The sequence below is a fragment of the Neophocaena asiaeorientalis genome, unplaced genomic scaffold, assembly GCF_003031525.2.
Source record: "Neophocaena asiaeorientalis asiaeorientalis breed wild unplaced genomic scaffold, Neophocaena_asiaeorientalis_V1.1 scaffold15, whole genome shotgun sequence".
Lineage (NCBI taxonomy): Eukaryota > Metazoa > Chordata > Mammalia > Artiodactyla > Phocoenidae > Neophocaena > Neophocaena asiaeorientalis.
The window spans coordinates 9,887,836-9,899,927 of NW_020185328.1; the positions used below are offsets into that span (position 1 = coordinate 9,887,836).

General features: G+C 43.0%; 1 protein-coding gene across 1 annotated transcript in view; it reads left to right on the plus strand.

Moving 5' to 3' along the window:
* Positions 1-1,206: 1,206 nt before the first annotated feature.
* The window catches only part of AK5 (adenylate kinase 5), a 226,893-nt gene continuing 216,007 nt past the window's right edge, over positions 1,207-12,092 (plus strand). Inside the window, exons 1-2 of the mRNA XM_024734553.1 lie at positions 1,207-1,639; positions 5,958-6,144. Of these exons, the coding sequence (XP_024590321.1) occupies positions 1,580-1,639; positions 5,958-6,144 (247 nt within the window). The 5' untranslated portion in view covers positions 1,207-1,579. The remainder of the gene's footprint in view (positions 1,640-5,957; positions 6,145-12,092) is intronic.

Genomic DNA, 12,092 nt, shown 5'->3' on the forward strand with positions numbered 1-12,092 from the left:
GCTACCATATGACACATGGTTTCACAAGTGTTCAGAAAACTTCATTTACTTTACAAAACTCAATTAATTCTTGAGTTCCCTCCCTGGATAAAACAAAACTGCAGCTATAGTGAGGGCATGAGTAGCAGTCTTTACTGTGACAAGAAATAGAACCAAGAAAAGATCTGCAAAAGATGAACTTGAAAGGGACATCCAGACACTGGTTCCTGGAAGCAGTGGCGGTGTTGCCTCTCTCCCTGGCCTGATCCCCGATGGCAAGAGCCTCCTTTCTCTGACATGCCCTCCCACGTGTTGGGTCTTGTACAGAATTAGAGGTCATGTTCCCAGGGTGGCATGGACCATTTTCAAGCAGGCAATGAAAAGACATCATAATGGGGGAAATGGGAAGATACTTGACCCGTAACGCTGCTTTATCACATCAACCCATACCCACCCCAGGGTGCTCCAACGGCCCATGGTCCACCAACAGCACACTCCTCCGATCGGATTAACGGTGGCGCCCAGTCACCTACCAAGCATGTTTCCAGTTTAAGCCGTCTCCGGCTCTCAACCACCACCCACTTCTCGCCTCCACCTTCCCATTCCTCTCTACAGACATAATTAACTAGTTGATTACTGACTAATCCTTCTGTTAGGGAAGATTTCAGCCTCACTGTAAGGCCTGATTCTGAAATCTGTAAGGATTTGTGACACTAACAGGGAAAAAAATTCGAGACCAGCTAGCAAAACGTTCCTGAAGGATAGAAATACTCAAGATCTAAAAATTATCTTAAGGGGATGGAGTCAACACCCTCAATCCCCTTTTCTCCTTACTCCCAGCTCCCTGTTATGAAGGACCGGTAACCTTAGGAATAAATGATAAATTCTGTGACAATTAGGTTTCTTCCTGGGAGCTCCTCGGGCATGCACGAGTAACTCGTGGGGGGGGGTGGTCGGGAGAGGTGAAAGGGTCGCACATTGCTACAGACCCCGACTCTGTTCCTTTGGCCACCTGGTCCCAGGTTGCTGCGTTCCGGGGACGGCGCGCGCAGGGAAGCGCGCCAGGCGGTGGTGTGACACGGGGGGCGTGACTGCAAGCCCCCCGCGCGCACCCTTCCCCACCCCCGCGCCACGCTCCGCTCGAGCAGCGTGACTGGCCGCCGCCGTCGCCGCCCGCATACCGGGTTCGGGAGGCTCAGAGCGCGGCGCGCCGAGCGGGACAAGCAGGCGGGCGGGGTGCTGCCTGGCGTCGGGCGGGCTGCTGCCTGGCGTCCGCCGCGCTGTTCTCCTTCCTCCGTTCCCTCCGCCCCCTCCGCCCCTCCGCTGGCGGCCGCGCAGCCTAGAGCCCGGGAAGCCGCGGCTCCGAGGCCGCAGCTCCGGCGTGGGGACCAGCACCGAGGAGGGGGCGGTGGGAGCTCTGAGACCACAGTCGCCACGGAGAGGCGGAGGGGGACCCGGCCTGGGTAGGCAGAGCCGAGCGCGTATTTGCGCGTGAGAGCGAGGGCTGCGCGGTGCTCGGTGCGGACACCGCCAGCCCCAGCCCTGATCGCCGCAGCCCGGGAGCCTCCCGCCTGCGCCCCAGGGCGCGCGCGGAACAGCCATGAACACCAACGAAGCCAAGGAGTATCTGGCCCGGAGGGAAATCCCGCAGCTTTTCGAGGTAGGGGGCTAGGTCTGGCAGAGAGGACGGGAGGGTCGGGGAGGGCATCCCCGGGGCTCGGGGTGAGAGGCCGTTCGCCGTCCCACCTTGCCGACGCGGGGCACGGAAGTGAAGGCGCTTGCGGAAGCTTGCTCGCCCGCTTGCCCAGGGGTAGCTGCCTGTCTGGCGGGTTGCGGGGTCCTTGTCGGAAGGCTGGACTCAGAAGCCTCCATCTCGAAAATCAAATTTCAGTCTTCGAACAGGGTTCTGGAAGCAGGCTGCCCCCAGCGCATCCCTCCCATGTGGACCCCCAGGATGGGCTGCTGGCAGCGGCCGGCCGCGCTCTCCCGGGGCGAGGATCAGGCCAGGTGGGTACGCTGGCGCCCAGCAGCCAGCAAGGACTCGGAACTGGGAATCGAGAGCCTGAGTCCCTTCGCGCGCCGAGGGTTGGGACCCCCGCGTTGACGGGGAAGTGAGGATGAAAGCAGTCCACCACAGGGACAGCTTGGGGGAGAGGGATGAAGATGCAAAAAACAAATCCAAACCCATCAAGTGCAGCGCTACCTCCCGGGTGGCTCTCACCGAGCGCTGCTCTGCGCTTTCGGTGAATGAACTCCTGAGCACGTTTTCCCGTCACCTTGGAAGGGATGGTTCTCCTTCCTCACCTCCCCAGCCCATAGCTTTCGCCTGCCCTCACCAACCCATGTAGAGAAGGCGAATCGGAGAGGGAGTGGCGAGGCGGGCGTGACTCCTGTTGCTCTGTCTTCCGACCGCATCACAGCATCATCTGCACCAGAGACCAGGGAAATGGGGAACACTTTGGGAATGTGGGAGAGGAAGGAGGCTTGATGGATGAACTAGAACCTTGGTTAGTTCTAAACCATAGGCTACGTCGCGGATCGTCTTGTTTCCTTTCCTTCTCTCCGTATTTGAATTTTAGGACGTTCCTGAATCCTATGTGTTTTTACTTAGGTTAAGGAAAAAAAAAAAAAAAAATGGAAGCGAGCCAAGCTTCATAGAGCGACCTCTGAAACCTGCTCCCCCATTTCTGAAAGGTGATAGACTGTGGACTGATACAGTAAACTAAAAGTTATGCGTTGCTCGTTCTCCTATTTGGGGGGTTTGTTCTGCTAAAAGGAATTTTATAACACTACTTGGGAAAATAATCTTGTCTCTGTTTTCCCAAATTATCTTTAAATGGGCCGCCATAATTACAGATCTCCATTTTCCTCTCACCTCCATAAGCCACCGGTTTCAGGTCCATCTGAAGACAAGATTTCCAGGTAAATCACCCACTGAGCACAAGCCTAGTATGTGAAACCCCAATCTAGCAAGTGTGTTACTAGTATTTGAAAATAATCAGGAGGTGTTGCATAAGGACAGGTCTTGGGGGTATGCAGGATTCTCGTTAAGAGTTTTTCTTTTCTTTTTTTTAATTTTCAAAAACTAAATATGGAGATGAAGAGCTTGCAGGGTTTTGTCATAAATACTGCTATTGAGATCAATGTCATCCCTAAAAGAGTAATTAGAAACATCTGCAGCAGGGCCACCTGATTGCAAAGTGCTTCTTAATAGTACGCCTTTTTTTCTATATAAATGTGAGTACTGTTTTTCCCCCTTGGTAACCACAGAGGATTTTGATAGCTTGTGTATGAAAATCTACACTGTGCAAATAAGTGATGGCAGGCATTTTTGTTCAGGTGCTATGCTTTTCCTTGGCTTTTCTGCATATGAATGGGATGTTTTAAAATAGTGCATACCCAGAAAGGGAAGTCAACTTGCCTAGGTGAAATACAGATATACAGTGTACTTAAATGCAATCCAAGGCAATGGGAAGCTGGAAGGAGACTGCTGGTGACCTCCAAAAGCTCCATCCTTCCAGTAAGAAGAATCTGTGCTGTGCACAGCACAAGAGAGAAGTAAAACTTGGCAGCTCTCCATGTGATGAGTGTAGACAGCAAAACCAAATGCTTTAAGTTTCCAAACTTAAACCAAACGCTTTAAGTTTCCAAACTTAAACCAAACACTTTAAGTTTGAGGGAGATTTTCTCCCTCAAAACCACAATGTAGGTATACAAAGTTTCTAGGCATACAAAGTTTAGCAGTTAGATATCTATCAAGCCCAAAACATTGGGCACAGTTGTGGATACTAGACACCATTGTAGACCAAGTGATTGATTATTGAATCTACATATTGTCAAGCAACTAGCTATATCTAACTGACCTTTTCAGATTTCTTTCTGACTTGAAACATCATATGGGCTAAATGGGATATCTCTGGTAGGTTCAAGTTTGAAATGTGTTTCCATTTTTAGATTAAATGTTAAAACAAAAACCACTTTCCCCTGATGAGTTCTTAACTCTAGTTAACCTTATGGTGTATATATTGATCTTGTATTGCTGTACCTTAGAGCAAAGATTTGGCAATTAATTTGAATACTGGGGCAAGTCAAATTAGATTGTTCAGGTTCTCAAAGGGTTGACTCAAGTAGACCGAGTAAAAAATGTTTGCTGGTTGTTTTGGATCCCCGATTCTGGCTATTAGAAGAATGGATTTAAATTATCTATGAAGGAGTGGACCTCATTCCCCCTGCTAAAATCAGTACCCTTTGTGGAGTCAGATATGTTTAGGGAGGCTGGAACCATATTTTCCAGTAAAAAAAAAAAATCTTCCTTGAGTGTGTTCACTCATTTTAGGCAATGATAGGGATCAAAAAACTAAAAACCTAATCTTGAGTGACTCGAATTGCAGTTGGATTATGTATGGGGCACAGAAAATCTGGCACTTTTTTAATCCTATATCATATTTTTGCAAGATGTAGAGAGAGGAATATATGGGTTTTGGAATCAAAACCATTGACTTGGAATCCTAGGCCTACAAGTTTCTAGCTGAGTAACCTAGATCAACTCACTAACATCTCTGAGCCAGGATTTCCTAGTCTATAAATGGTGATAATAATGCCACATAGGGCTGAAAGTGCATTGGGTAAGCTAAAGCATGCAAAGATACAGAGTAAGCCCTGCCACAGAGTTAGCTACATTGAGGTAGGAGGAATCCGAGGAGTTAAACGCAATGTGTGTGTATCTGTGTGTGTGTGTAGCACAGACCTTGACATACAAACTGGGTGTGGATGCCCAGGTTAGTTTTTTCTGCTCCCTCTGCAGTTGAACTCCTCTGATTGAACATTCTAACCTACGTTATTTAGGATTTCAGAGAACAAATGTACCTGGTAGGAACTGCCTACCATTCAGAGCAAATTGCACAAGAATAATTTGAAAATAAAATACTGTATTTAGGAAAGATGTCAGCTTTTCAAAGGGTGTATGTTTTGTGCATTAATAATGGTGATAATAATCCTCTATGCTTTTTCCATGAAATACTCCAAAGGAAAATATTTTGCACATCAGTTCAGTTCCCAGGAATCAGCATTTCCAAATCTATAGCATTTTTAGAAATTAATACTTATGAAATATCAGACACCAGGTTTTCCTCTGTAATATCAATGGATATTGTAGTGATTTATTATATATCAAATGTGTTTATTTAAACTCAGTCTTTATGTTTCGAGTGAAATTTTTTTTTCTAAGTAGAGAACCGTTCAGTATGTACCTACCATGTGTGAGGGAAAGTGTCAGAGGCTGGATATTGCGAAACAAATAAGACCCACACTGTATTGTTGAAGAGTTTCTAGGTTAGAAGAGGAGACCAACACATAAACTGGTGGTTTTAGTATGAATGACAGGTAAGATAGTTTTTTCTGGGTATCATGAACACCAAGGAAGGGTGTTGGGTCCACAAGCCAACCTGAGGGCTCAGGGGAGACTTCCTGATGATGATGGTGATGATGATGACTACAACCACCAACGTTTATTATTTACTATGTTCCAGGCACTTAATATGTACTTTACAGATATTTACATACATTATATGTATGTAAAATACATTATATTTACAAAATATTTACATTTTTTAATCCTTAAAAAATCCTCTGAAACTGAGGCTTGGAGCCTTTAAGGAGGGTAGGAATGAGATAAATCATGACCGGGGCATTTTTACACACTGCACTTTATCTCATATTGATAAGGTTCTTCTATTTTAAACAGTATAGTTGGCCTTAATTGTTTAAAAGACAGAGAATGCTGAGCTGAAAACTAATTGGTCAAGAATTTAAGGGGGTATTTTAATTATGCAATCAGAGCATAATTTCAACTCTAATTGTTTATTTTTTTTTAATGCAAAGAATCAAAACAACCCAGAATTTAAAGATGGGATATACACTATTTTGACAAAGGTGGTTTAAAAACATATTTTCTGTGGGCATATTGTGTTGTATTTCAGAGCCTTTTGAATGGACTGATGTGTTCTAAGCCTGAAGACCCAGTAGAGTACTTGGAAAGTTGTTTACAGAAAGTAAAGGAACTAGGCGGCTGTGACAAGGTGAAGTGGGATTCATTTGTAAGCCAGGAGAAGAAGACCTTACCTCCGCTCAATGGAGGGCAGTCACGGAGATCCTTTCTAAGAAATGGTAATGTATTCGTAGAATAATAGACAGTTTATACTTAGACCAAGTTTCTTTAAAACCTATCATACAAACTGTAGGCAATGATTTAATTTAGTAGGTTTCCCAGCACCTAAAAGGATATTTGGCCCTGGAATGTGACTATTCTGTCTCTGCTACTAATTCTAATCACCTCCATGATAAGACAAACAAAATTACATACCATTGTATGTAATTTTGTAAGCTCAATGAAATTTTTTACTGACTTCATTAATTTTGTTTATTCTTCTTAATTAATTTACTTATTTATTTTTGGCTACGTTGGGTCTTCATTGCGGTGCGTGGACTTCTCAGTGCTGTGGTTTCTCTTGTTGTGGAACACGGGCTCTAGGCACGGGGGCTTCAGTAGTTGTGGCATACGGAGTCAGTAGTTGTGGCGCACGGGTTTAGTTGCTCTGTGGCATGTGGGATCTTCCCGGACTAGGGCTCGAATCCTTGTCCCCTGCATCGGCAGGCGGATTCTTAACCACTGCGCCACCAGGGAAGTCCTGACTTCGTTATTTTGTAAAATGAATTACATTAGCAAACTAAATTTTTCTTAAAATTGCAAATTAGACTTTTCCAAATAAATGAGTAGTTGACAGAGAGAATTGATAGTTATTGTATAACTACAACATTTTTTGATTAGCTCAGAAGAGATTTAACTTATTACTGTGTTTCCAAATTCAGAGTTCATATTAATGCATCTGCATAAATGCATGTAAAGTTTATACTAGTTAACTCAAGAAGGATTTATTTAGCAGCTACTGAATGCAATGCATGAGATTAGGCATTTGGGTGCTACAAAAGAAATGGGATGCATAAACTTGTTTAACAATTTTAGGGATAGTTTGGAACTAAGAACTGGAATTCACTAGAGGAGATTCATGGTATTCCAGCTTTCTGAAATATGTGCTTATCAAAATTAGTTCAAAATCAGCCAAGCAGCCTTTTGGGCTCCAGATAAAATTGAGAAGTACAATAGTATGTGCAAAATGAAATCAGTTCCAATCAGAGGAAACCAATTAATTCTTTCCCAGTGGCCCAAATCATTCTATTTTCAAAATTTAAGCCATTCTCAAAAATTGTACCACGAAAAGTTTCAGTTATACAGACAGAATTTGAAGCGGAGACAATTCTATTTGCAATAAATACAAGGGGGAAATAAATCTTAGTTTGTTTTATCTTACTTAGTCATGACCCACTTAGATTTTATTTGAACATGATGTGGGGAAAAGTCAGAGTGTGTTAATTTTTAAGAAACACAAGCAGGGAGAAAAAGCAGAAATGACGTTGTCTCAGAAACATCTCCAGAGAGGAGAAGACTCCTTCCCTGTCAATGCAGGGTCACCACTAGGTGATTTAGGCTTGGGTGCTCAAGAGAGAACCTTTAAGCAGTTACCACTGCAGCACACCACTTGGTAAATTACTGCTTAAGTGAACAAAATGATATTTTTGTGAGCTTGAAGGGTTCATACACCTTCCCAAAAGGGCTAACTTCCTTCCCAGGGTGTCATCATATGTTAGAATCTGGCTCAATGTTAAATACATGCCCTAGGCCCTTGTTAAATCAAGTGACATAAATATGGGGAATTTCTTTTTAAACCTTAAAGCACTAACAAACCTTAGGTATTACTGGATTTAGTCTAAGATATTTTTATGTTCTTAAATTTAAGTCTAAGAGGATGTGACATTCACTTAGTCGAAAAGCTGGTTATATAAAGTGACCGTTTTGTAACAAAATGAAATTTGAATGCTTCTGTTTTATTCTGTTACTTGACTTGATTATATGTAGAAGCCAGGCAGGCCAAGTATTTAACAGAGAATGGTGGAGACTGTGGTCAAACTAGAGAACAGAACTAGAGTGAACAATCATTGTCTAAAGGTAGTCAAGCACAAATTCTGGAAAAATGTCGAGCTGAACAAAGCACATCTATGAGGCTACGTTGGCCCCACAGATGACCAGTTTGGAACTCTTGATCTAGCAGGATAGGCTAAAATAGGAATGGAAAATGTAGATTTAACTTTCATTAGAACTGAAATCACTAGTTAATTTTAGAATCTCCATATCTGCTAGTACTTTACTAGAATTCCAACTCATGGATCTTTTAATTAATCATCAAATAAAACCTTTCACATACTATGGTGACAAGAATGTTGTATCACACTGTTTAATATCTGGAACTTAGGCTAAAAGACAGAAAATGGTTTCTAAACTGATTAATCCTATAATAATAAAATATTATTTTATGAAATGCTTTGCATGTGTGTGCTTTGTAGGTTTTTAACTATGATTTACAGAATAGCTTATTAAAATCAACAAAATTACTAACTTCCCTGTAACTGTAAGCACTATTATTATGTCTAGAAACAAAAAGTGATTCATGCATTTTTTTGCTGAAATATTGACATAACCATGCTAATATATAATTATCATGAAAAATTATTCCGTGAAATAGAACATTTTAATAATTTTTAAGCAAATTACTTTCCTAAGTAAAAATATGATAAAAGCAAGGATAAATTATTAGCTGACAGTTCTTTAAAGCGTTGTACCGTAAATATGAGGTGAGCATCCATTTTTTTCTACCGTTTGTATACAATTGAACAAATAATTACTCACAAATAAGAGTTTTAGTCCCATAACTCCAACTGTCCATAGAGCTTTTCTTCTGGAATATCTCGTTGTCAGCTTTACTCAACATGTCCAAAACCAAACATATCATATTTGCTTCAAAACCAGCCCTCCTCCACTTATTGAGTACTACTATGTGTCAGACACTCTTTTAAGACCGAGAATGTAACCACCAAAAAATAACAAACATGGCACCTGCCCTCATGAACAAACATGGCACCTGCCCTTATAGTCTAGTGATGAAGTCAGGTGTTAAAAATATAATTAGAAGCACAATGGATGCTATAGAAAATACCATATGCTATAGAACTAACCATATTAACAGAGAGATGGATCCAACCTAAGCCAGGGTTCAGGGTAGGCTTCCTGGAAGAAGTGATATGCTAATACTAAGAGACGGAGAGGTGAGTAGGTGTCAACTAGAGAAGGATGGAGGAGATTGAGAGTATACTAGGGAACAGAGAACAGAGATTTCTGACATAGAGGAAGAAGCCAGGATAAAGACAGGAAGGAGAGAAGCCCAGTATTTCTGGAGCATAAAAGAGAGGGCAGAAAGATACTGAATGAAATGCAATATGTTCCTTATTGTTTTAGACTTGACACCTGGCAATTGTTTTTTGTTTTTTGGGGTTTTTTTTGCGGTATGTGGGCCTCTCACTGTTGTGGCCTCTCCAGTTGTGGAGCACAGGCTCCGGACGCGCAGGCTCAGCGGCCGTGGCTCACGGGCCTAGCCGCTGCACGGCATGTGTGATCTTCCCGGACTGGGGCACAAACCTATGTCCCCTGCATCAGCAGACGGACTCTCAACCACTGCACCACCAGGGAAGCCCCTGGCAGTTGTTTTTGAGCTGTCATCTTCTGTCATCTCTCATATCTGAACCCGAATCATGTCCTCCATATCCAACCATTCGTTTCCATTTCCCCTACTTCCCCTCTAGTCTAAGCCCTCACCTCTTACCTGTGAACTACTTTAACAGCCTCCTAGCTGCTACCCTTTCTGCTCCTAGTTTTTCCCTACTCAAATCCATTCTAACCACCACCAGGTTAATTTTCCTAAAAAATATATTTCATATTTCATCATGTTATTTCTCTACCCACCAGAAACCTCCACTGGCTTTCTAGCAGATTAAAGCTAAACCCTTTACCCTGGTGATCAAGGCCCTCCACATTGTGGCCACACTCTACCTACCCATCTTCTGGCTTTTCTCCATGGGCACCATCTACTTCAGCAAGATTGTTCTTTTTGTTATTGGTTCAGCAAGTATTTATTGGACACTAACTTTGTGCCAAGCATAGTTCTAGCTCCCAGGGATACAAAGTTCCAGATAGGAAAGGTCCCTGCTGTTATAGAACTTATTCTAATGGGAGAGGACAAACAATGGTGAAGTGGTAGGTGCTGTGCAGAACATTATTATAAGGGGTGATGTCCTTGAAATTAACCGGCTGGCTACCCTAGATTAAAAGGTCAGTAAAGTCCTCTTATAGGAGGTGACATTTAAGCTGAGGTGTGAATGACAAGAAGCAGTCAGCCATGGGCTCAACAAGGAAAGAACATTTCAAGCAATGAACTGTGGTGTAGAAGCAAGCAACTCGTAGAGTCTACAGTAGTCCAGATAAATGATGGCGGCTTGGGGATGAGTTGTGGTAGTGGAGATGGAGAAAAACGTGTGCATTTGGGATATGCTTTGGAGAGAAGTCTATGGGAATAGATATGAAGAGTGAGGGAAGAAGGTAATCAATGATAATGCTTAGAGTTTTGCCCTGCATTGGGTGAAGCAGTTCAATTTCAAGGCAGAACTGGATAATGTTGTTAGTGCCTTTCCTGACATAGCTCTTCCCAGAATTTTCTAAAGAATACCCACTGTCGGGACTTCCCTGGTGATGCAGTGGATAAGAATCCGCCTGCCAATGCAGGGAACACCGGTTCAATCCCTGGTCCAAGAAGATCCCACATGCTGTGGAGCAGCTAAGCCCGTGCACCACAACTACCGAGCCTGCACTCTAGAGCCCACGTGCCGCAACTACTGAGCCCACGTGCCACAACTACTAAGCCCGGGCGCCTAGAGCCCATGCTCCACAACAGGAGAAGCCACTGCAGTGAGAAGCCTGCACACTGCAGTGAAGAGTAACCTCTGCTCGCCACAACTAGAGAAAGCCTGCACACAGCAACGAAGACCCAACACAGCCAAAAATAAATAAAATTAAAAAAAAAAAAAGAATATCCACTGTCATCTGTAGACTCCTTCACTCTCTTCGTGGAATTAAAGTGAGTTCCATGAGTCAGTAGTCAATGACCTCATTTATTGTATCAGCAGAGAATGGAAAGTTCTACCTGATCTCCAGGGAAATGTGAGTATTTTGCCGTGCTAAAATCCAGTAATCCGCTCAGCCACATTACTCATGGCAGGCCAGGTGCTTTTTGGGTAGTTAGGCCTTCTCTTTGCCTCCTTGAATACCAGCACATGGATGAGGAAGGAAAGATCCATGAATCAAACAGCAATAGCTGGTAGAGAGCATCTGCCTCACTTGGGCTTGCCGGCTCTGTCCTCTGATCTATTTGAACATGTCATTTGTATTTCAGATTCTGAGTCTTTGTGTTTCGTTTCTACCAACTGAGAAATACTTTCCACTTTTCATCACCTGTTCTAGTCTTTCGAAGTTCAAGACCTGCCTCTTTTGCAGTCTTTTTCTACCACTCTTGCCCAAACGGATCTACCCATCAATTGAACTCCTATGGTGTTTACCATAAGAGACATTCATTTTAGCCCTTATCCTGCCTGCTGTGCATACCGCTGTCAGATATAAGCATGTGAGCTCTAGTTTGTAAGCTCTGTGGGGACAGGACTACCTCTTATTGTATTCTTCTACTGAACCATCCTCAACACACTAACATGTCTGACAATAAATAGCAAAGATTTATTGCTGTTGTAGATGTAAATTTAAATCCTCATAGTTACCTTTTTAAATCAAGGAGATTAAAGATAATAAATATTGAGAATGTAAAGTTAAGTGATGTTGAAAGATGTTCCAAATATAGAAATTGTTTGCTACTCTTTGCCTGTCTTGTGACAGTACCTTAAGTTTTTGTGCGTTATGCCACCAAGCCATTCCATTGGACTACAGTAGAGTACCTGGATCATAGTGATTGCATATCTATATTTATGGATAAATGAAACACGTTGTGCATAAGCATTGCCTCGATCGGCAGCAGCATATGGTTATGAAAGTTGTGAAGGTGTGTGCTACAAAACTCTAGGAGCACCATTTTCGGTGACTAGGATGTATAGCAACTACCAAGCAA